The 25,197-nt window shown below is 38.7% G+C and overlaps 1 protein-coding gene across 4 annotated transcripts in view; it reads right to left on the bottom strand.

The window, feature by feature from the left end:
- syt7b (synaptotagmin VIIb) overlaps positions 1–25,197 on the bottom strand; it is a 183,464-nt gene that overhangs the window by 11,577 nt on the left and 146,690 nt on the right. For 3 of the 4 annotated variants that reach the window (XR_010905261.1, XM_067445149.1, XM_067445151.1), the window contains 3 exons: positions 7,388–7,505; positions 2,776–3,043; positions 1,652–1,821 (listed from right to left, as the gene is read on the bottom strand). Coding sequence is in view for 3 of the 4 variants with exons in the window: in XM_067445149.1 (XP_067301250.1) it covers positions 1,652–1,821; positions 2,776–3,043; positions 7,388–7,505 (556 nt within the window). In the remaining variant the exon portion in view is untranslated. The remainder of the gene's footprint in view (positions 1–1,651; positions 1,822–2,775; positions 3,044–7,387; positions 7,506–25,197) is intronic. The other variant, XM_067445150.1, reaches the window with a different exon arrangement.

Below are 25,197 nucleotides of genomic sequence, written 5' to 3'. Positions count from 1 at the left end.
ATAAGAAACTCCAAGTAGTATCAGTATGACAAATGTCAAAGTTAATATTATTTCCTGCCAGTGTTGTCATACAAATCTACAAAATACAACCGTAGATACATATGGCATATGGCAATCCAAAACAAAAATATGTAACGTTAGTTAGATTACAGATAGTTAGTTAGTTAGTTAGTTACAGATCGCTCACTCGATCTTTCTAGCTAACGTCATCACCACTTAAGTTGAAACGGTAGTAATTTGACAAGGCATCATCAATTTGTAAAAAAAAATAATAATAATAATAATAATAAAAATAAATAAATAAATAAATAAAAAACCTGTAAGCTACTGTAATATTACTTAACAAACAACATATTTGTGGGCTAACGTTACTCAGTTCGTGACTCAAAGTGAAGAAGCTATCATTGTAAAATCAAACGGTGACGCATTACAGTTATTAAAATGTTTTTAAAATACAAAAAAAAAAAAAAACTGCGAAAACGTCTGGATGCATAATCTCTCCATGATTGAAACGGTACATGTGTTTCTGTCACTGAAATGAGCCGAGCAGTGAAATAGCCAATCGGAATCAGAGCCGAACTCTACATTAATATTCATGACCCTTCCAAATAAGGCAAAAAAACCAGATAATTACATCCTAGGGACAATTTCTAGGGTTGTAAATGGACCTGTAAAACTGTATACTAATAGGCCTACTGTAAAACAATGTTAAGTAGTCTCTTAATTTTTTCCAGAGCTGTATATCTGATTAGTCAATGAACCATATAATGTCTATTACTAAAGAGTATTTTAAATAAAATTCTTCCAATTACAACTTCTCTATTGATCACACATGCAGTTCTGTTTACCTCATACTAATTAAATGACGTGAAATATTTGCACTATAACACGTATGATATATTTTGTTACACGGGAGGACGATTTCATTGAACTGTGAAAACAGTTTATAGGGCGGCAGTGGCTCAGTGGTTCATGTAGATTGTCTACAAACCGAAAGGTTGGTGGTTCAATCCCCGGTTCCACCTGACCAAGCGTCGAAGTGTCCATGAGCAAGACACCTAACCCCAGCTGCTCCCGATGAGCTGGATGGCGCCTTACATGGCTGACATCGCGTCGGTGTGTGAATGGGTGAATGTGAGGCAAAAATGTAAAGCGCTTTGGATGGCCATAGGGTCTGTTAAAAGCGCTATATAAATGCAGTCCATTTACCATTACCATGAAGTTTTAGTTCATAGTTCTTTAGTTTGAAGCTCAAACACTAACTACAGCGCATGCAATGGACTTTTCACACAGGAATCAATTAATCTGTGGGTGATCTTTTGGACGCCCTATGTCAGAACGACACATTTGTTCCCCTTTTTGTTCTTGAGTAAAAGGGCTAAAACATTTGACAGCACCCAGAGAGCCATTACTTGAGGCATGACAAGCTCTGCACATCATAATCAACCCACTCCACAACTAATGTTGTATTGTCCCTGTCCCTAGCGACCCCATTCCGTCACTTCATCTCTGCTTTTCTTTGACTATTATTGGCATCTGTTGTTCCTGCATTGGTGTCTTTGGCTCCTTCCTCCTGCCCGTGCAGAACTCTGAAAAAGCTCTTCAAAGTTCATAATGCTAATGGAGAACTGAAACACACTGATCTACTCACGCTGCCATCGCTGCAGGGTTTCAGCTCCTTCCAAAAGGTCTGCATGTGGGCCAGTTCGATCTTGTTCAGGGGGATGGACACCTCTCCTATAGGGTCATTTCTGCTAAAACGGTCATAATCTAGCACTTGCAGGTACAATGTGCGTTGCACCACCTTTTCAAAGGGGAACCCTGTGAGAGAAATGAGAGGGGGATAATTTTAGCTTACCAAAATTATTTACAGCTCAATATGGGGTACACACATACTATGGACCAGCCCCAGGGTGTTCATTGACCATCTGATGCATACTGCACACAACACTGGAAAAAACAAAATCATGTTTAAAAGGTGCTGGGTTGACATGAGCGCTTGCGAGGAACAACTAATATATAATCAATTTATTAAATATAATTTAGGTAATTGTTGCAAACCCAATTGAAGAAAATAAAAAAATAAGAAGAAGAAATGTTTCTTGAGCAGCAAATCAGCATGAGAAGGATTTCTTAAGATCATGTGACACTGAAGAATGGAGTAACTATTTCTTAATAAATTACATTTTCAAAGTCTTAATTTTAAATTATAATAATATTCCACAATATTACTGTCTTTTTGATCAAATAAATGTACATTTCTTGGTGAGCACTGAAAAAATGTTACTGACGCCAAACTTTAGAATCGTAGAGCATTACAATTTTAAAATTTATGCAATACAAATCTTACCAGCCAATTGTAATATTATTTCACAATATCACCATTTTTACAGTATTTTTAAATAAATAAAGGCAGCCTTGGTGAGCATATATGATAATGTTTCAAAAACATAAAATATCTTTGAACAGCATGAGTTGAATCTTGAGGCTTTTTACACAATATACACTGCTAAAGTTTTTTTTAAAGGTGTTTTACATGTATTTTTAATGACACATTGCATTGTGATGTGTTTTAGGGTTAACCGAAAATTTTGCATAAAATTACTGTGTAATGTCCTGGCAGAAAACTACCAGTATGTTTTTATTTTTTGGGGACTTGGGGAACATTTAGCTGTGATGTGAATTTGGCTACCCAGGGAAACCCACCGTAAGCCACATAAAGACTAGGAACTCAAAAATACACAATAATGTAGTGAGATGTAAAAATATACTGACCTTCAAATAGGAAGGTCTCGTTCCAATGAGGGTTGAGGTTCTTTCTTTTGACCTTGGTCTCAAGTTTGTGCTTTTTGTCTGGCAGAAGGTAGAGCTTGACAAATGGATCTGAAGTTCCAGAGAAGTCTTTTGCAGGTAGATCCTGACCCTTCAGGATTTTTACTGTTAGTGTTGAGTCCTGAAAACTGTATCCCACGCTGAACTGGATGCGTCCCAACTTCTCGCACACTGGTCCTTCGTGTTCCTCTTCCTCAGAGCCTGGGGACAACTTAGAAACCAAAGTGGACAAGATTGTCACTAAACGGCCCAATCGCGTCACGCTAAATCATTATTACCAAAACCACATTGCAGTGTGTCCTGCACCATAACTGTATGAAGCACAGCTATTACAGTACCTTCACAATGGAATACAATAATGGGTACCACAAAATAATAGAAAATATTAAAGGGGTACTTCAGCGCTGGAAAGATGAATCTGTATTTAAACTGGGTCATTAAATGTAGTAGAAATGTGAAATTATTTTTGAATTTGGTGCCTTCTAGACTGAGAAAAGACAGAAAATGTATTTTTGTCTCATGGGGATGAAAGACTACAATTCCCAGAATGCTTCGCTGCCCTGTGAGGCCATCCCCAAAGCCACCGCTACTGGATTACAGTGACTGAGTTAAAGAACAGACACTACAGTTCAATACTGAACGTGTCTGTTCAATATAATGTCGCAGCGTGAGTCTCACAGCACAACGCTGCAGGAGTCAAATTACAGTCCCTGACAAAAGTCTTGTCGCTTATCTATTTTCTAGAAATACCTGATATTAACCTGACTTTTAATTAATTCATTGGTGTTAGAAATAGCTCATATGAAAAGCTAAAACCCTCCCAAATGATGTTTATTGCACTGAAATAAATAATTTTCACAGAAAAAATATTTATCATTTAATCAAGACAGAAAGGTCACATTTTGGCAAGACAAAAGTTTTGTCGCCTATACAGAAATTGAACAAATTTACTGCAAATACAAAAATATGTCAGCAAATTAAGTTGTGGTGCTGTGAGATCCAAATTTAATATCTTGTATGACTTCCATGAGCTTGAAGGACTTCATCCATGCGGTTTGGCAAGGATTCATATAATTTATTGATGAAGTCATCAGGAATAGCTAAGAAAGCAGTCTTGCATGCCTCCCAGAGTTCATCAATATTCTTTGGTTTTGTCTTCCATGCGTCCTCTTTCATCCTACCCCACATATGCTCAATGATGTTCATGTCTGGTGACTGGGCTGGCCAATCCTGGAGCATCTTGATCTTCTTCGCCTTGAGGAACTTTGATGTGGAGATGGAAGTATGCGATGGAGCACCGTCCTGCTGCAGAATTTGGCCTCTTTTATGGTTGGGAATAAGAGGTAGCTAAGATTTCTTGGTATTTTAGACTATTGATGTTGCCTTCAACCCTGCAGATCAGATACTGGATGTAACCTCAGACCATGATTTTTCTGCCACCAAACTTCACTGTTTTCTGGGTGAATCTCGGATCCATCCGGGCACCAGTAGGTCTCCTGCAATATTTGCGGCGACTGTGGTGTAATTCAACAGAAGATTCATCTGAAAAATCCACCTTCTGCCACTTTTCCTGCATCCATCCTTTTAGCAGGCTGTGGGCCTTGGCAAATGGCACACGGTTTTTCAATTGTCTTTTGTTTAGTGCTGGCTTCCGGGCACTGATTCGACCATGGAGGCCATTTCGAGACAGAATCCGACAAACTGTTCTGGTTGACACAGGGACTTCAGGTGACCAGGTCTCGTGGAGCTCTGCTGCAGTGGAAAATGGGCTGACCTTGGATTTTCGAGCCAACAAAAGGTCCTCTTGAGCAGTTGTCTTGCGGGGTCTGCCTGACCTGGGCTTGTCAAAAATGTCTCCAGTCTCTTCAAATCTTTTTTTTATCCTCTGTACTTGACGCTGAGACACATTGAAGGTATTTGCCACATCAGCAGTGGATCAGGTCTTCAGCCTCTTGATAATCAAAACTTTAGTCTCTGGGTGAATCTTAGGCATGTTTGCAGAGGTCTAGTTGCAGTTGATGTGAAGGTCTAGCGTACTGGGGTTCTTTTTATACACACTTGGGACCTAATTGATCCATTATTAGTCACAGGTGAAGCTCATATGACAAGGTGACAACACTTATGTCTTTGCAAAAATTGACTCAATGGGCTTTACCAAGCTGTGAATATTAGAATACTTTTTGAAAGTTTAGTTTTTCACTGAAACATTATCACAAAAGCTGGTGGGATTAAAATGAGCCATTTCTTGTAAAGAAATCTTGATTAGAAATATATTTCAGCGGCACTTTAGGTCAATTTGTACACAAGCGACAAGACTTTTGTCAGGGACTGTACATTTAACGTCATAAATGAGCTGATAAGCTGAGGTAATACTGATACTGATACAAAGCCATATGCTAATCGCTGAAGTAACCCTTTAATTAACACCACACACTTTCTATTGTGTTCAATGAATGTGTGGAAAAACCATGAAAGCTTGTTTCCACAAAATACATTTTGTTTTAAAGATAACTGCAACCTTTTTATCTCCCAATTGTAAATTTACATTTCGCAATTCTGAATTGCAAGTTATAAAGTACGAATTGTAAAATATAAATTTGCAATTCTGGACTTTTTTCTCTCTAGCAATTGCGAGTTTAGATTTCACAATTCTGACTCAATATTCTGCAATTCTTTTTTTGCAATTCTTTTTCCGCAATACTTCTTTTCTCCGAATTGTGAGATATAAACTTGCAATTGCGAGTTATAAAGTCAGAATTGCGCGATTCACAATTTTTTATTTTGTGGCAGAAACAATCTTCCATAAAAAACAAACAAAGCGCAACCGTTATTTACAATAAATCTGAAACAGTCTGGCTGTGTGTAAAAAATAAACATAACAGTCTTGTTATTGTTAACTAAAAGTATTGTTAAGTTGTGTTATTGTTAATTAAAACTAAAAATAGTAAACAATGAAACAAATGCATATAACATACACTCTTAGAAGAAAAGGTTCTATCGGCGCTACGTATTTGGAACCCCTAAAAGGTTCTACATATACTATAGTATTTATTAATATTAAAATTACATTTATATTTAGTTTTTAGCATTATTAATAAATGATATATGTTTACATTAGTATCTATTTTAAAATACTTTAGAACTTTAATATTATATATATATATATATATATATATATATATATATATATATATATATATATATATATATGAAATACTAAAGTAATATTGAGAGGCCATTTACATGACACTGTATTCAACTAAAAATGTGAAATGTTTTATGCATTTTGGCCGTTCAGTTACATAACAACGGTATTTTGGGGGTTTGAAAGGGTAAATTTGTGAAAAGGGTGACATCGGGTGCAAGTGTATTACATGTGTATTAGTGTTTCTTTATAAAGAGACATCGCCAACTACTGGCCTGGCATACATAATACAGCATCTTTAGTCATTGTCGCAGATCCGTGTGAAAGCGGATCGTTTTGACCAAGTGTGCCACACGAGTCCTGAAAAGTGAAGCCAAAGCGTCTCAATCACACCCAGGTGACTGGATGCAGTATAGCTCATAAACCCGCCCTCTCCATACAATGTAATGGGACATATACAAACTAAACATTCAAACTACATTTCAAATACATTTTCCCCCAAAGATGGTTTCTGTTTTTATCATGCCGATGTTAGTTCAAGTGTTCGTTCTTTAAATATATTTGATAATTATTATAATTGACAGCTAAGATTGACAGCATATAAAAATAAATCAATATTTGTGTTGTTGTTTTTTGTGCTTATGAGACTATCACATTATTAGAGTAACAGCATGCTAACATGCTCTATCAAAATCAAGTGTAAGTTGATTTTTCTTTGTGCTTCACAATACTGATATCTTAGTAGTTTACCTAATGGCTTGAGTCAGACTAACTAATGTAACGGACTACCCTGCTGTCTAAACATGATTAACAAAAAATGTAGACAAAAATGGTGCCGGGATACTTTCTAACGAGTTTTGACATTCTAATATAAATATGTGGCGAAGGGCGAAAAGTTGGGGACACGCTGGTGGTCTTTACAAACACCTTAGTAATCCATCACTTGAAGTGGTCTGACAAGCTGCGGCATATCGAATTAATGAACTCCCAGCCGTGTCAGGACCTTGGCTGAAAGTTGGGCTTAATTTGACACGCCATGCCCCAATGGCTGGATCCCCCCCAGTGGGACTCAAAGCTGCGAAAGGCACCATCCTAAAGAGGAAGCACCATCATTAGCCCTCATCACATCTCTGTAAAAACGCCTTACCGCCCACGTAATGACACACAGACCCCGCGAAGACCGTCATCCGCAGTCCCGGCAGGACATTGTACCAGTTCTAATTGCCGGCTTTTTAGAGGTAAGTTGCCTTTGACACATCTGTCTGTGTGACTGACTGCAGTAATGGAGCGCACCAATTACACACAACACATCCCTGTGTTTAAGGGATTCCCATCAAAACGAGTGCTACTTTAAAGAGGCAAAACAAAAAGAAAACAGCACAGCACAGCACAGCCACAGGTGCACATTACCATCACCATATCACTTGTGACGGAGTTGGCCAGGTCTGAGACGGAAGAGTTAGCATCTGTCCGGCGGTTGCTCTCATCTGGGGTCTGACCTTTGGGGCTGCTGCCGGGTTTGTTAGATCTGGGGAAGAACCACAAGAGAAAAGTGTTTCTTTTATAGGACGTAGCATTATAATACTTTCTCTTATTCTTCTACTTCATATGGCAGGGCAAGGCACCTGGCTAAAGCGTAGCTCTGTGGTGCTATTATTTGTATGAGAGGGTTCGGCTGGGAAACATTGCCTTGATAACCCGTGCAGGTAGAGGCTGTAACAACACCACCATAACAGCCATTCAGAATTAGCAAATAGTTGTATTACTGTATGTAAATTCAAAATATTCTAAAATGTATCGCAAGCAACATACACAACCGTTCTAAATTTTGGGGTCTATACGATTATTGTAATTATTGTGAAATATTATTACAACTTAAAATAACTCTTTTCTATTTTAGTATTTTAAAATGTATTCCTGTGTTGCAAAGCTGAATTTTCAGCATCATTACTTCAGTCTTCATTGTGACATGATCCTTCAGAAATCCTTTTAATATACTGATTTGCTGTTCAAAAACCATCACACCCAGCACAATGTGAAAGCAGTGTTTTTTTTTCTAGTTTCAGCCACAAAAGACAGTTATCATTTTAGCAAATGCATTCGCTTCCATCTGTTCGCCCATGGGTGTGCTGGTCTGAAAACGAGTGTACTAAAAAACTGTATTTTTGTGTTATTTAAAGGGCGTGTTGGCAATATGCGCCGATAGGCTGATGCACAACGTGCATCACTTTGCTTACACGCAGGGGGCAGCAGCACACAAGCATTTTTAAATATTAAAGGTCCCGTTCTTCGCGTGTTTTCGAAGCTTTGATTATGTTTACAGTGTGCAATATAACACGAGTTCATGTTTCGCGTGTAAAAAAACGGTATTTTTCACACAATTTACTTATCTGTACAGCGCTGTCTCCTCTGTCCTTAAAATGGCCTGATGATTTCCTTGTTCTATGAAGTCCCTCCTTCAGAAACACATAACGAGTTCTGATTGGGCCAGCGCTTCCCGTGTTGTGATTGGACAGCAACTTAGTGCACTTTGCCCGGTAAGGTCCCGCCTCTTACCATAACGGGGAGATGCAAGCACTGAATGCGCTCTCTTCTCCACGTGGGAGAGCAACGAGACCACGCCCCCTATTTTGCGTGTTCTTGTGGGCGAAGGGTTAGTCAACAAACGGTTCTAGTGACATCATTCCATCCCTGCACTTCCTGCTGTAGTCCAAACCGGCCGTTCGCTGTAGGCTTTGAAAGGGAACTTCTGTTAAATAAAATATCTCGCTTGGCATTGAACTTTGAGCTTTATAATTTTACAGGTATTATTTATGCTCTAACAGCAACATTACACACTAACTAAAGTTTGAAAGATGGAATTGCGAAGAACGGGACCTTTAAAAATAAAAGGATTTCTTTCTGGAGTAGTGTTCAGTCTTTATGCTCGCATATTCCTCCATGTAAATAGCAAATCTGCCATGGTGCAAGAGCAAATCGCTTTTAAAGGGAATGGGAGATAAGACTTTGTTTGGTTTATTTCACGTTATGCCCCAAAACACACATATGACTTATTAACCTCTTAAGATCTGGTACCATTTTTGGGATTTCCGCCTGGATTTGGCCTACCCAAATTGAAAAGCTTCAACATGTTCAAAATGTTGGTGTCATTTTACAGGAAACCCTTGGAAGCTACATAAAACACTGCTAAAAGTGATAAACGTGTAAGTATGTGTTGTCTAAGCCAGTGTTTCCCAACCGGGGGTACATGTACCCCTAGGGGTACGCGAGCAGTCCCCAGGGGGTACGTGCGATGATTCTCAAAACATTATAATAAGCTTATGAGTGAGAGACAGGGTCAAGTTTCTCATTAATTGGTGAGTCCTTTTGTGTCATACACAGATCTAAACAGTAGGCTGCTACTATGTATATAAAATGTTATCTTTGTTTTTGTATAATTGTTCTGGACATGTGAAGATGTGAAAATAAAAGTCATACAAATATTGAACGAAGAGAAGTATGAGTTATTATAGGAAGTCAAAATATTATTATTATTTACAGGTAAATTAGATGTTACACTGTGCAAACCTAAAATTTACACCAAATCTAAAAATCACACCGATCACATGCACTTGTGGGGGTACTTCAGGAAGGATAAAGTGTTTTGGGGGTACAGTCCCCTAAAAAGGTTGGGAACCACTGGTCTAAGCTGTAATAACCCCCAAAGTGATGCATATCTCTAGAAAGTAGAGACTCTAAGCTTTCAAATGGTTATCCTCCACAGACATTTAAAAAGTGAAAGTATATACATGATATCATCATTCCGGACCCAGTACAGGGTCCGTGGAAACTAGGTACAATCCTCTAGGGCCGTTTTTTCTATCTTTATACTAGCAAAAGTGGATTCAGACACACCCTATGTGTGCCTGTGACATGCAGTTCAGACCATGCGCTCAGATTGTTAAAATAGGGCCCATAGAGTCCCAAATCACTCACTTAGGTTCCATTTCAGTTACAATGCTGACTATTTATGTAGTAGACAGCAAGGCAGCTCACTAGGTTCTGGAACAAGGCTTAGTGATGTCACATTGAGGTACAGTCTAACATCTGCTTAAAAATTGGTTCCATATTTATAATACAAGAACATTACAGTTCTGTGGAGATTTGGAATAAATAATAAAAGCAAGACAAAGAACATAATAGAGTCAAGCCAACATGTTTATGACCGAGATGAAGTGCATGAGGAAAGCACAGAAAGAAGGTGCTGTGAGACAAGCACTGTAAAGTATTACATTCAGTATTTACTCAGTTCAAAACAGCGAGGAGATAAGGGAAGGGAAAACAGTGAGATAAAAAATGTTCAGATCAAAAGAAAGCCAAAGCACAAACAAGAATATTCTCAAAGCAATAGTGTCTAACATATGAATTTTAAAGAGCAGTGGATGGATGGACTCTGAAAAACTGAGATTTCAGAGGTCATGGTGATAAGTTGAGCAGTGGTGCTTATCTGGTTTGCATCATTTCCTGTGCCCTTTTTATTTGCCCATCAATGGCAAAAAAGGTCATACATATAAAGCATGACTTTAAAAGGTCAGACATAATGCATGTGTAAAGTATGTAACAGATATATTGACAGATTAATAGATCAATAAACAAACACTTAAAGGAGCGGAATTGTAATACATTTAGTGACTCTATTACATATTCCAATTTCCCTTAGGGCCTACTTATTTCTTAATTGTTTTCAAGGAACTTGCTGGGTCCTTAATGACTTAATTAAATATCTTTTGGTGCAATTGATGAAGCAATTGGCTCTAACTAAACAAAAACAAAAGTAACTTGCTCCTGCAAACACCAGGCTTTCTGGTGTTTGCTATTATCTCTATAACTATTTATCTCACTTAAATATTGACATAATTTATTGCAATGAAACATTGATTTAAAGGTGCAGTAAGCGATTTTTAAAAAAACACTGTTGAAAGTGGATCGTCTGATCACCACAACACACTTGTAGCCAATCAGCAGTAAGGGGCGTGTCCACACATGATGGGGGAGGAGAGTTCAGTGCACAAGAAAGACAACTATAGACAAAGAGAGATGGCAGAGAAAATAAAAAAAGAGGAAAAGATCAGGGGGATATAACTTTAAAAAGAAAGATTATGATCAGGTAAGAGGTAAGACCTGCGATAATATCGGAGAAGATTTTGCTGGAAGAGACCTTAAAGGTGCAATATATAGGATTTTTTAAGTAAATTATCAAAAAAGCACCAGGCCAGTGTTATATATTTTGTTCAGTTGAGTTCTTACAATATCCCAAATGTTTCCAACTATTTATTAATTGTGAGAAAATTTATATTTTAACAAAGGAGCCGGGACATCTGAGGGAGTCGCCTGTCAATTGAGTCATATCTTGAGTTACCCTTGGTTTCCGGTTTTATTCTGCAGAAACGCTTTTCTCTCACCTCTTAGCAGTGTGAACATGTCACAGCAAGCCGCTGAGCGAACACTCAGAGTAATGTCATAACATCACTCTAAACACACTTAAATGCATCTACTATGATAAACAGAGCTGCATTACCTCATAATCATAACCGGAAGAGCGGAAATACTGCAGGCGCCCGGCGAATGTGTCCCATCCCGTCATAATAAAAGTCCCGGTGTTCGCGAGGCTTGTGTTTGTATAACAATCACTCCAGTGGCCGTGCTCAGCTCCACAACACTCGGTCCTGCTCTGCGTTACACTACAGTAACGTTAATAACCGCATCCAACAACATGATTTCTGCCCGAGTCCTATTTTCCACCGGCTGTGAGGTAAAGACCAAATGTCCCAAGATACTGCGCTCAAACTTTGCGTCATCAAACTACACAATTGTTTTGATTAAGCACCCTCGATTGGACGGAAAGTTGCATAGTGCACCTTTAATAATCGCATCCATGAACCTGATTTCTGCCCAAGTCCTATCCCGAATCTTTTCCACCGACTGTGAGGTGAAGACCCAACCTGATCACACATAAATGCGTATAAATAGTACGAGTGTGCAATGTCGTGGAATGTATACGCCAAAACTCATTTTGGCGTGCATATGATACGCTGTTTTTCGCGTGCATATGATACGCTCTTTATGGCGTATATATGACACGCGCTTGGGTAGGTTTAGGGTGGTGGGGCGTATATATGACACGTGCTTGGGTAGGTTTAGGGTGGTGGGGTGGGGGGTTCGTATGTATAATACGCCATAAAATGCGTATCATATGCACGCGAAAAACAGCGTGCCATAGACACGCCAAAATGAGTTTTGGTGTATACATTCCACGGCATTGCACATTCGTACTATTTATACACATTTTTGTGAGAATACCCTGGAAGACCACATGTCCCAAGATTCTGCGCTCAAACCTGGTATCATAAAACCACGCCTTTGTTTTGAATAGGCGCCCTCTAGCGGAAGGAATAGTTACATAGTGTAGCTTTAAGGTGCAGGAAACATTTCTGGTAAACACTGTTGATAAGCTTTCAGATGTGGGTCCTACCACTTGCCTGATCGTAACCCTTCATTTTTAAGTTCTATTACCCCTTTTGTATTTTCTCTGCCATCTCTCTCTTTCTATAGTCATTCCGCTAATGTCTGTGCACTGTGCTCTCTCCCCCCCCCATCATAAGTGGACACACCCCTTACTGCTGATTGGCTACAGTTGTGTTTTGGTGCTCGGCCCGAACCAATTTCCAACAGTGTTTTTCAAAAATCGATTACTGCTCTTTTAAGGAGCGGGAAGGCCTGATAAACTAATGCAGAGGTTTCTTTATTTTTTTCCCGATCCACGAATAACGTTGGTTTTGCTGTGTTTCACAGAACTAAGATTTGCTGTCTTTTATTTGAATATATTTGTGTGTCATCTTCGCATGTTTGTTCATTTGTATTATTATTATTATAAGTCTGGTACGTCTAAACCTCATCTGCCGCCAGGCTCCCAAAGCGTGTCCGAAAATTGAGATAACATACTCCTAAATGTTCTTTTGGTTTCCCTTTCAGTGATAGCTATAACCCCTTAATCTTGTCATCTAATATATTAGTCACTTGTACGTAAGAAGCTGTTCATGAAAACTGTGTTTGTTTTTATGATGTAAGAGATGACTCTGAAGGAGTACAGGAGCTAGATAACAATTAGACATTCATCTGAATTATCATAGTAACTCAAATTGCTTTCAATTATTAATGACATCATAACCTTGGGTGGCAGGCACAGCAGATTTTGCCGTAGTTGTTGACTGTGTTGCATAGCGTATACGTGAATGTGAGGGTGGAGCCATCAAGATAGGGGTGTGACTCTACCCAAAATGGTCACAGCCCTATCTTGATGGCTCCACCCTCACATTGACTTTGTACGCTATGCAACACAGTCAACAACTATGGCAAAATCTGCTGTGCCTGCCACCCACAAACAGATTGGTGATTTCTAGGGCTGCCCCCGACTAAAGATATTCCTAGTCGACTAACACTCCTGCATTTTAGCGATTAGTCGAATAATCATTCATTTATGATATTATTATAAAAACTTGCGTATATATACAAGGAAAGGTATAGTCCAAGTTGAAGTTTAATACTTTTTATATTGTTCAAAAGGAAAATTAACAAAAACGAACAATTTAATAAATGCACATGGTACATCGCACAACGGCAAAACTTAGAATAAAAAAAGAAGGCGGCAAACAAATCAACAGCCTAAGTCTTTGATTAAATTGTTTAGAACAACTATATTTAAGACAAAATGTGGAACAAATAATTTAAAGACTAATACAGATCAAAAATATCAGAACAAAAATATCAGAGCAAAGCCGCAAACTGCCATTAAGACGACGGATGAGTCTTGAACTGTTGAACAAATTGCAAACATCAGACTCATTTTTCTTACAGAATAAAAAAAACTTCTGCATTTTATAAAAACGAATAAATAAAAATATGTATTTATTTATTTGTATAGCCTACCCGTTATAAAAATACTCGTTTTTTTGTATAGCCTAACAGATAGCAAAAACACTACAAAAAGGAAACGTTACTTACATGTTTTAAATGATAAGACATATTCGATGTTGTGCTTTCACATATGCTGCGTTTGTAGTCCGCAAGTGATCCGCTGTTGCATATCACAAACAGCATTTATTCATTATTTTTTATTTAAAATCCAAAAGTTGTTACCTACTGAACATGGCTCTTTTGTTTACTCTTTCATAGAAGTCAAAGAAAGCAAAACATTTAAACATAGGTTATAGCCAAAAATCACAAACATTTTAAATTAGAAACTTACAATAGGCTATTCAAAAACAGCATCACAAAATAGACTCGGTACGAAAACGATCCTTGCACTGCTGCAGGACCGCATCCGCGTGCAGTGTGAAAGCTGTAACCCGTTAACATGGGTACGGAAAAAAATACGCACCGCACACGCACTGCAGACGGAGTATGTGTGAAACAGACGTGACTGCGCAGTCCCTGATTTAATAATTTTTTCACGTGATTTTTTTTTGCGACTAACCACCTAATGAAAATGTATTCGACCAAGCCCTCTTCATATCGACTAACGTTTAGTCGAGTATTTGGGGGCAGCCCTAGTGATTTCAGATATAAACAGTGTTTACTCAGAAATCGCTTATTGCACCTTTAACAAAACTGAATGCCATGTAAAATCACCACTCACCAGCCAACAATAAAAAGAAATGGAGCATTCAATTTTGGTTTCTTTACAATTCTATGCCTCAACGGTTCTTTTATCTCAATTTATACAAACAAACTCTGTTCTGAACGTGTAACTAGAGACTGTCTTAACGAACCAGCCAGAAATTACACTGAATTACACAAGTGTCACAAGCCTTAAAAAGCACAATGCACTAATGGTTGTAGTTTGATTTTTAGCTGAATGTGATCATTAAACAATGGCCTTCGATTCAGTACGATCATGCTTCATTAACTATAAAAGATGAGACGCAAGCAAACAATTCATTCCCAAATGAATACTAGACTAGAAACAACTGTCATGTTCCTTTTAAAGTTTAAAGTGCACACATTCAAGAAAAAAAAACCCTGAAACCAGCTCTTAAAAAGAACCGGTCCTTGATTTTCAACCTTACTGACACACTATATAGAAAAATCGGTGCGCAGATGTGTGCTAACAGTAATGGCACCCCCCAGTTATTACAAGTCACAGTGGCGAGTCCAGCACTAATAGACCTATGATGAGTTTGTAGTTATATGGCTGCCAGTGGGGGGAGACGAATAGCCGCCTTTGACTTTTTGTCCCAGGGGAAAGAAAGGGAGAAGAAACAAGGGCTGTTGGCACGGCAACGGCTGGAGAGATGGCAAGTGCACTAGGTGTGTGGAATGCTGGAAGATATGGCTCGTCGCTAGCTGGAGAGTGACAGGCAGACTCATGGAGGGGAAGACAGACACGCCGTCTGAAGAGTGATGATCCACCCAGCCATAAACATATATACACAGAAGACAGTGACAGTCATCATTTCTTTAACACCCTGTCTGAATTTTTCTCTGTCAGAGGAATCCTGCAAGAGTCATTTCCTCTTCCTGTAATGATGACTGGTATGACACGGTCAGTGTCCGAGGGGTTATAGCGACCACAAAAGTTGCTTTCTCTTTATGTTCAGACAGAGTGACATGACAGAAAATCGTTCAGAAGTCTCAGACCAATGAGTCCCACATCATGTTGTTAACTTGATCTAGATTCTTAAAGTCAATATTAAAGAACATTGAAAAAGTCACACAGGAAGAAGAAAAAAATAACAAATTTACTCTCCCTCGTGTTTACATTGCAATTGAGAAAAAAAGGATGATCACAATTTCTGTTTCATGCTGCAGATAACAGGGAATTTTCTCAGAAATTTGGCAAACATTTTGGCAAGGTTATCTCATGAGCAAACATTGTTCCGGTAACGAGAATAGTTTTTTTGTGCAAAAAGAAACGAATTAACGACTTATACAGTGATTGGCCGATTTCAAAACACAGTTTTGAATGGTTATGAATCAGCGTAACGATTCAGGATTCAGATCGCGTGTCAAACCACCAAACTGCTGAAATACCCCAAGTCTGCAAAAGACCTGAGACTGGGACGGAGATTTGTCTTCCAACAAGACAATGATCCAAAACATAAAGCAAAATCTACAATGAAATGGTTCAAAAATAAACATATCCAGGTGTTAGAATGGCCAAGTCAAAGTCCAGACCTGAATCCAATCGAGAATCTGTGGAAAGAACTGAAAACTGCTGTTCACAAACGCTCTCAATCCAACCTCACTGAGCTCGAGCTGTTCTGCAAGGAGGAATGGGAAAAAATGTCAGTCTCTCGATGTGCAAAACTGATAGAGACATACCCCAAGCGACTTACAGCTGTAATCGCAGCAAAAGGTGGTGCTACAAAGTATTAACTTAAGGGGGCCGAATAATTTTGCACGCCCAATTTTTCAGTTTTTGATTTGTTAAAAAAGTTTGAAATATCCAATAAATTTCGTTCCACTTCATGATTGTGTCCCACTTGTTGATTCTTTACAAAAAAATTACAGTTTTATATCTTTATGTTTGAAGCCTGAAATGTGGCAAAAGGTTGCAAAGTTCAAGGGGGCCCAATACTTTCGCAAGGCACTATATGTCATACAACTTTTTCCCTACTAGAGACCACTGACAATGTTCCTGTCAGAGTTTCCAAGACATATATTTAGCTGCACATCAATGCACACATCCCAAGTCCCTATATGTTTCCTCCCACCATATCAATTATGCAATATCCATGGTTTCCTGTGGATTTTTACATAAGCATAAACGAGTATCTGTAGGGCAACTTGGAAGAGAAGCAGCCTTTATTACTTACGGTTTTTATATCTAAACTCCTTCCATCGGTGGAAGTTCAAGAGGTCATCACAGCCTTCACTGCATTAATGTCTCCCGCAGGGTTGGATGGAGATTGTGTAAGCATCCGATTTTAACCAGCACACTCTGCTAAGGTTGTTTTAATCTTCGAGAGAGTGTTTCAGGGGTTCTATTGTGATACCAAGGTCAACATTAGACTAAAAGCAAAACAAAATGATTGCATTTGCATTCATATTCAGTTTCTTGGCAGGTGGTTTCTTGGTGACCTACAGGAATTGGAATATATTGTAGCATGACAATTACATCAGGTACCAAAATACAGTCTGGAATCAGATCTAGATTGACGTATGCCTCTCTGGGTGACAAAAGATGGCCAGCTGGGTGATTATTTATAACCAGTGTTATGCACAATTCAAGAGCAGAAGCAAACGCAAACACACAGAACAGCCCGGAGTAGCCTGACATTATGACAGTGCCATTTCTTAAATGCTTAACACTGAAAGAATAATGGAGACCTTCAATGAACAGAACACAAAATAGTAACTCTAAAAGATAGAAAACATACATATAAGCCCTATAAAAATAAATAGATTAATAATAATTATATATATTCCACTGAAAATTATATAATACAGTTATTAAAAAAATGAAGCAGAGTAAATGGTTTTGCAGATTAGCTCTTTCATTTCATTTCATTTCATTTCATTTCATTTCATTTCATGGTTAAGGTTAGGTTTTGATGCCTGAATCACAAAAATAAAACACACGCACGCTTAACACGCCTCACACTATTTCCATCAAAATCTGAGCACTAAATCTCTTTACACAACAACAACAACAACGCATGCCTGCTATTAACTTGGATTGAGCTTTTAGTGTCTGATAGATACAGGATCTTTGAGACAACATTGATCTGATGCTTTTGGAGGCATTTTCAAGAACTTCTCTTTAAAGGGATTGACACCCAAAATCACCTTCCGTATTCAACAGAAGTTGAGGAAGTACAGAAGGGGGACTGGTGGAAGCTAGATATTTAACTTTATTAAATATGGATATGGTATAGCCGTATGAATAACTTTTATAATGGACTGATTAACTTTTTGGTGCTTCAAATTTTGGGCTGCTATTCACTTCTCATTATAATGCTTAGATTAGCCAGGACATTTTTTTTATATAACTCCGATTGTGTTTGTAAGAATGGATTTCACCTGAGAACAAACTAAAGGGATTAAAGCTGCAATAAAGACAATAAAGACAATAAAACTTCACTATCTGAATGCAAGAGTAAACAAGACTGCATCTAGCCCAATCCTATTTCCTCACCCCTGCCGAGATATGACCCTCTCACCCTCTGGGTCACATGCAAATATCACAGATACTGCCACAAGCTGTTTCTGTATGGTCAATACAAAGACTTTTGGTGTGATTGGTAAACAGGTTTCATTCTCACATCAGGGGAACTGGTGACATTCCAGCTCTAGAAAAACAGGTCGTAAAAGAAGGACAAGCGGGTTTGTTCCTCTGGTGTAGGAGATGCTCATAAAGATCTTTTGATAAACATTTGCTGTCAGGCCTCCAGGATAGGTGGGACCATTTGGGTCTGAGAAAAGAACCAAGATCTGCATAAATATTTGGGTGCTAAATGTTTATTGTTCTTTGATCTGGGGGAGTATTTAAGGGAAAGGAGCAAACCGCTCAAGGAAGCATCTGTAATCAGAACTTCCCACACTGTTCCCGTGTGTTTCTAGAAGCCAGGTAAAATGATGACTCTTTGAAACTGTTTATACTATTTTATACTTGAGTAACATTGTATGCTGATCAGTTGTGTATCATTGTCTTTTAATTTGACTATATTTTGATGATTTTGCCTGGCTAAATAAACATTAACTTTGATTAATCTTGTATTATTCTAAGGCCGCTTCTTTTAGTACGATCAAACGGAGTCTGGTATTTCCGCAAACGTTGTCTCGGCGATAGATCAAACAGCAGGACGCAATGGAGGGAGCATGGAGCACCACATTAGCGATAATCTGATTTCTGACTATCACTGTATTAGCAAGTTGTAGTCCCTGTGATTATTATTCCCATTACGCTTTAAGATGAGTAAGCAGGCGCAACCACTTAAAGGTAAAATATTCACTCTGCAATCCTCTGACTAATATCAGAACCGGCTCGTCTGTGTTTGAGAATGTAATTCGCGAAACATATCTCTAAGAGATATCGGGTCCCTTGATGAACGAAGATAGTGAGAAGTAGGGGTGTCCATGGTTAACCGATTGACCGATTAACCGTTAAAAATTGCGTAACCGAGTGAAACATTTTGCTCGGTTAAGTGGCGTCAATGACGTGCCTTGAATTTAGTTGTAATATATGTTTGCACCCCACCCCTAGACCTCTGGCGGTCTGCCAGAGCGCTCCCAGACATTTGTAGTATCCATAGGGTTAGGGTAGTATCCACAAGAAGAAGTCATGACCAGCTTTCTAAGCGGGCAAAGACAACGTGGGAGCACTTTAAAAATGAGAGTGACGGGGCGAAATGCAAGTATTGCAATGCGGTGCTTACCGCATTTTTCAGGCTATAAGTTGCTCCGGAGTATGAGTCGCATCAGTCAAAATATGCGTCATGAAGAGGAAAATAACATACGTCGCACTGGACTAAAAGTCGCATTAGGGCAGAAGCAGAGCGCGAGCCGTGCGCGCTGTGCATAACGGATCTGAAGAAAGAAAGTTTGAAGTGAGAAACTTGTGAATGACTAGAGAAAAGCAGACGTTACTTTAACTGTAATGAAGAAAACAAAAAAGCTGATCGCGGACTGAAAGCAAGATGGCCAGAGCTGAAGGGACGAGTCCACAGATGCTTGAACTCTCTGCCGGGAGAGGCTCAGCCGCTCGAGTCAAACGCTGTCTGTGTGAATCATTCTCGGCTGCATATTTTACTGCATGCCCTAATCATGCAGGCGCCCTCGCGGCCACTCGCATTGCTCGTGAACTGGAGCGCATCTCATCCTAATTTAACGAAACTCAGCGTACGCCTCGCAGACATGAAATAGATCTTAAGAAACTTGAAATGTCTTTTAACAATTTAAAACGAAAAGAAATAGGCTACTCTCTGATTGTGTAATCCATGATGTGCATTTCTCTCTATAGGCGCGTTCTACGGAGATGGTGGTCGTCAAATTAATAAACTAAAAATAACCCTGACGCACACTATGGTTAACCGAGTATTAACCGCTAAGGGCCTCGGTTAACGGTTAATGAAAAACTTGAAAACGTGCAGCCCTAGTGAGAAGTAGAGATACTCAGAGAGATCAAAGATCTAAATTAAATCACAACTAATCATACGATCAGCCGTAATTTATAAATGTAACAAACTCAAGGAAACTACATACAATTAGAGTCAGATTAAATTAAAACATGGAGTCAGATTTAAAATTGGATCTTCGCACTTTAATAAATTACAGTGTCCTTTATAGAAGCGCCCGAAAAGACGAACACGCAGTATTCCTTCGACCAGCTGTTGGATTCCTTCCTTGGGCCAAACAGGTGGAGTTTACATGTTCATCTGAAAGAAGAATGCCATATACATGGCTTGAGGGTGAGTAAATCATGTGATCATTTTCATTTTTTTCAGGCAAGTGCATATATGTGTAAAATTCTTATGGCCAGACTTACTAAGAGCTTTCCCCAGCACAAATACTCTTTTGGCATTAAAAAACTACTGTCATGATTTATTAAAAAAACACAGTGAAAAATGTGCGCTGAAAAGGCGTGGGGACAGTTACTTTTGCGGCTGACCTTATATGCATTTGTAGGCGTTTCCTTTTAAGATGCTAAATTTATGGGAGGAGAGTATTATATCACATAAGGTAATTTACTAAGTTTTGTGATTTTTACAAATAAATTCAATTAATACTTATTCAGCAAGCACAAATTATAAGGACGATTTAAGGACGATTAAATTGTTTAAAAGTGGCAGTACAGACGTTTATAATGTTGCAAAGAATGTTCTTCTTTGAACGTTCTATTTATCAAATAATCTTAAAAAATGCATCTTGAGCATCAAATCATAGAAGGATTTCTGAAGGATCACGTGACACTGAAGTAATGATGCTAAACATTCAGCTTCGCATCAGAAATTGTTAAAATTTACAAAAACAGTCTTGTTAAAACTTATGAACGGTATAAAATATGCATATCATGACTTCACAAGACATATGTGGAATATCCCTCAAATAAAATCAAAATCATGACATTCTTTTGAATGGTGCAGGTTGACAGAACATCTCACAATGACTTGTAGTGTTTGTCACAAATATGACAACAACACGAATAGCAAGTAACACCCCCCCCCCCCCCCCCAACCAAAAAAAAAAACAAAAAAAAACATTCTGCCATTGGTTGGTATGACAGTTCATTTCAGAGCCTGTCTGCACCTGTTTAAGGACTGGTCCAAAAAATAGCAAAACCGAGCCATGAAAGTTGTCATTCCATCCCAGGGACATTTGGCAACTCATCAAATGTTGTTTTCCTGACATTTACTTTGTAGTAATACTTCCAAGTACCCACCAATCATTAATTTAAGGGAGTAAATCAGTCTGCCATTACCATCATCATTACTGGCAATTCAGCCACAAAGCAGAAAGGCGATATAATTTCTCTGAAACAAATGTCAGAGAGAGTGGGTGAGACAAACAGAGGAACAAACCCAGTAGAGCATCATTAGAGTAGCCAGCGCTCCTCTGAGCAGCAAATCGTGTTGATAATTGTGAGGATGGTGAAGAAGCATCGAGGATGTGTGTGGGAGGAAGCATTGTTTTTTTTTTGTTTTTTTGGTTTAGAATATTCTAGCTTTATATGCACATGGGTGTTTGGAATAGTGCATTCATTCTCGTCTTTGGACCAGAATATTAAAAGCAACATTTTTAGCAACAGGCTAGAAACACTGGCTTTTGTAAGTAAAAATCGCTGCAATGTTTCTTTGGACACTAGACTTTGTCTTTTTGGTCGGCCTTCTATTGCTCCCCAGAGAAACATCTTTATTGCTCTTTCAGCATGGTTTTCTTTATAGAGTTAAATGTAGAAAGATTATGTTGTGTTTGCTTTATTCTACAATAGCACTTTCTCTTCTCAGTTCACAGTGGGATTGCCTGGACATGCTCAGTGGCCCAATCTGGCCCTGCTGTCTTATTAAATCCATGTAACAGGGTCTCTGTTTACCTTACCTACACCATTGTGAAGGTGAAAATGTGGGCTGCCATGCAGCCTCCAGGACTACAGAATGATTTTGGATGTAGTCCTGGACAGACATGGAATCGCATGTGCATTTTGCACTGTATGACCGTGTTAAAAGCATATGGCTACTTGGTATGCATGTATCGTGCATTACTTAACTAAAACTAGCTGACAATCTGTGTTTTACTGTAACAAATTTGGGGGGACACAACAAATGACCCAGCGTTTGCGATGTAATGGTTACCAAGAAGATCTGTCATCATTTGAAAATAATTTTTGTTTTGTGCCAATCAGTCACAATTGTAAAGTAGCCTACCCAATTCACTGGATTATGCAAACCTTTTTTTATGTATGCTTTCAAAATACAGTTAAAACTGTGATATTGAAAAAAAAAATTATATATATATATATATATATATATATATATATATATAAATATATATATAAAACAGCAGAAGACCCCACCCTACAACAGCAGAAGACCCCACCGGGTACCACTCATCTCCACTACAAATAGGAAAAAAAGGCCACAATTTGCACAAGCTCGCCAAAATTGGACAGTTGAAGACTGGAAAAATGTTGCCTGGTCTGATGAGTCTCGATTTCTGTTGAGACATTCAGATGCTAGAGTCAGAATTTGGTGTAAACAGAATGAGAACATGGATCCATCATGCCTTGTTACCACTGTGCAGGCTGGTGGTGGTGGTGTAATGGTGTGGGGGATGTTTTCTCGGCACACTTTAGGCCCCTTAGTGCCAATTGGGCATCCTTTAAATGCCACGGCCTACTTGAGCATTGTTTCTGACCATGTCCATCCCTTTATGACCACCATGTACCCATCCTCTGATGGCTACTTCCAGCAGAATAATGCACCATGTCACAAAGCTCAAATAATTTCAAATTGGTTTCTTGAACATGACAATGAGTTCACTGTCCTAAAATGGCCCCCACAGTCACCAGATCTCAACCCAATAGAGCATCTTTGGGATGTGGTGGAACGGGAGCTTCGTGCCCTGGATGTGCATCCCACAAATCTCCATCAACTGCAAGATGCTATCCTATCAATATGGGCCAACATTTCTAAAGAATGCTTTCAGCACCTTGTTGAATTAATGCCACGTACAATTAAGGCAGTTCTGAAGGCGAAAAGGGGGTCAAACACAGTATTAGTATGGTGTTCCTAATAATCCTTTAGGTGAGTGTATGTGTATTTGTTTCCTCAGAGCCGTTTGAGTGTCCTGCTCTGAACTGAAGATACAGATGAAACCCTCCTCAGCTCGTGGGCCTGACGCTCATGTGGCCTGACAGCTCACCGCCGCTGTGACATCAGCTGCCACTCAGTGTGCCAAAAGCCACCTCAAAAGATCTGCACTTCAGTACAGCACAGACCAAAACCTTCGCTACACCTAATTTTATATCACTCTATTTTTCACAATATATTGTATATTCATGCTGGAATTTCCACAAATTCTTGAAAAAGCTGAATTTTCAGAATCATTACTCCAGTCTTCAGTGTCACATGATCCTTCAGAAATCATTCTAATATGCTGATTTGCTGCTCAAAAAACATTTCTTATTATTATCAATGTTGAAAACAGTTGTGCTTCTTAATATTTTTGTTAAAACTTTTGGTATACATGAACAACATTTATTTTAAACAGTTTTTTTAAACAATGTTTAAGTCTTTACTGTCAATCTTGATCAATTTAATGCATATTTGCTGAATCAAAGTACTCATTTAAAAAAGAAAAAGAAAGAAAGTCATTCTACTGCATCCCAGCTTTTGAACAGTACTGTGCATCAGCAACGTTTCCTCCGAGGAGGCAAGGGAGGCAGTGCCTACTCAAACATTGGATAAGAAAATAACCCAAATTACAAAAATAAAACAATGGAAATATTACAGAATGTGGTATTAAAAAGTCTATAAATCACTTATAGTGTACACTTATAGTGACACTCTAAAGTAACAATTTACAGCAGAAGTCCACATTACTCTTGCCTTCCCTGAGCCATTGACTTTTAAAGGTCCCATTCTTCGCGTGTTTTCGAAGCTTTGATTATGTTTACAGTGTGCAATATAACATGAGTTCATGTTTCGCGTGTAAAAAAACCCAGTATTTATCACACAATTTACTTATCTGTATACCGGTGTTTCCTCTGTCCTAAAAATGGCCTGATGATTTCCTTGTTCTATGAAGTCCCTCCTTCAAAAATACGTAACGAGTTCTGATTAGGCCAGCGCTTCCCGCGCTGTGATTGGACAGCAGCTTAGCGCACGTACCGGAAAGGTCCCGCCTCTTATCATAACGGGTAGATACGCGCGCTCAATGTTATTGCAAAAATGTCTATATTGCCTTATCAATTTGAGCCGGAATCAGACCCGGAGAATATCGAAGAGGATCGATTACAACCTGCTCAGGAAAGACTTTTGCTGGATGTTTCAGAATGGTAAGCTGTCTATTCAGTAGTTTAAACTGATCATTACGAACACCAACAATCGATGGTGTCTGAATGAATTACTACACTTTTATATGCTAAGTTTTTCAGATTAGTTTCAATTGCCATCTAACGTTAGTTAACAAAGCTAAACAGCGTTGAACTTTGTGTAATGAGTTACATAAACTGTTAAACGGACCAACTTAAATAATAAAATACACTTACCGGTTGTGGTACATAAACAACGCCTTCTCCAGACAAAGAGGGAACTGCGTAATCTTTTAAGAATAATCTTTCTGCGAATCCGGCATTAAACTGATTAAGATTGAGGAAGCAGTCCTCAGCAAAATGTGCTGCACATATAAATTGTGATTATAATTTTCCGGAACCGAGTTAACCATAAACTGTAGCCATTGATCTCTACGTACATCGTCCGTGGGAAGGCCAAACAAAGGTGATTTGATTCCGGGATGAAAATAACAGCTTTTCAATGGCATGGCGACAAACACACTCGAGCAAAAGGACAACACCCCCGAATTTGCGTGTTCTTGTGGGCGGAGGGTTCGTCAACAAAGGTTTTAGTTGCGTCATTAAAGCAGGAAGTGCAGGGGTGTAGTCCAAACCGGCCGTTCGCTGTAGGCTTTAAAAGGGAACTTCTGTTAAATAAAATATCTCGCTTGGCATTGAACTTTGAGCTTTA

The sequence above is a fragment of the Pseudorasbora parva genome, chromosome 1 (genome assembly GCF_024679245.1).
Source record: "Pseudorasbora parva isolate DD20220531a chromosome 1, ASM2467924v1, whole genome shotgun sequence".
In the NCBI taxonomy this organism is placed as follows: Eukaryota; Metazoa; Chordata; class Actinopteri; order Cypriniformes; family Gobionidae; genus Pseudorasbora; species Pseudorasbora parva.
This window is presented reverse-complemented; position numbering and strand designations above follow the sequence as displayed.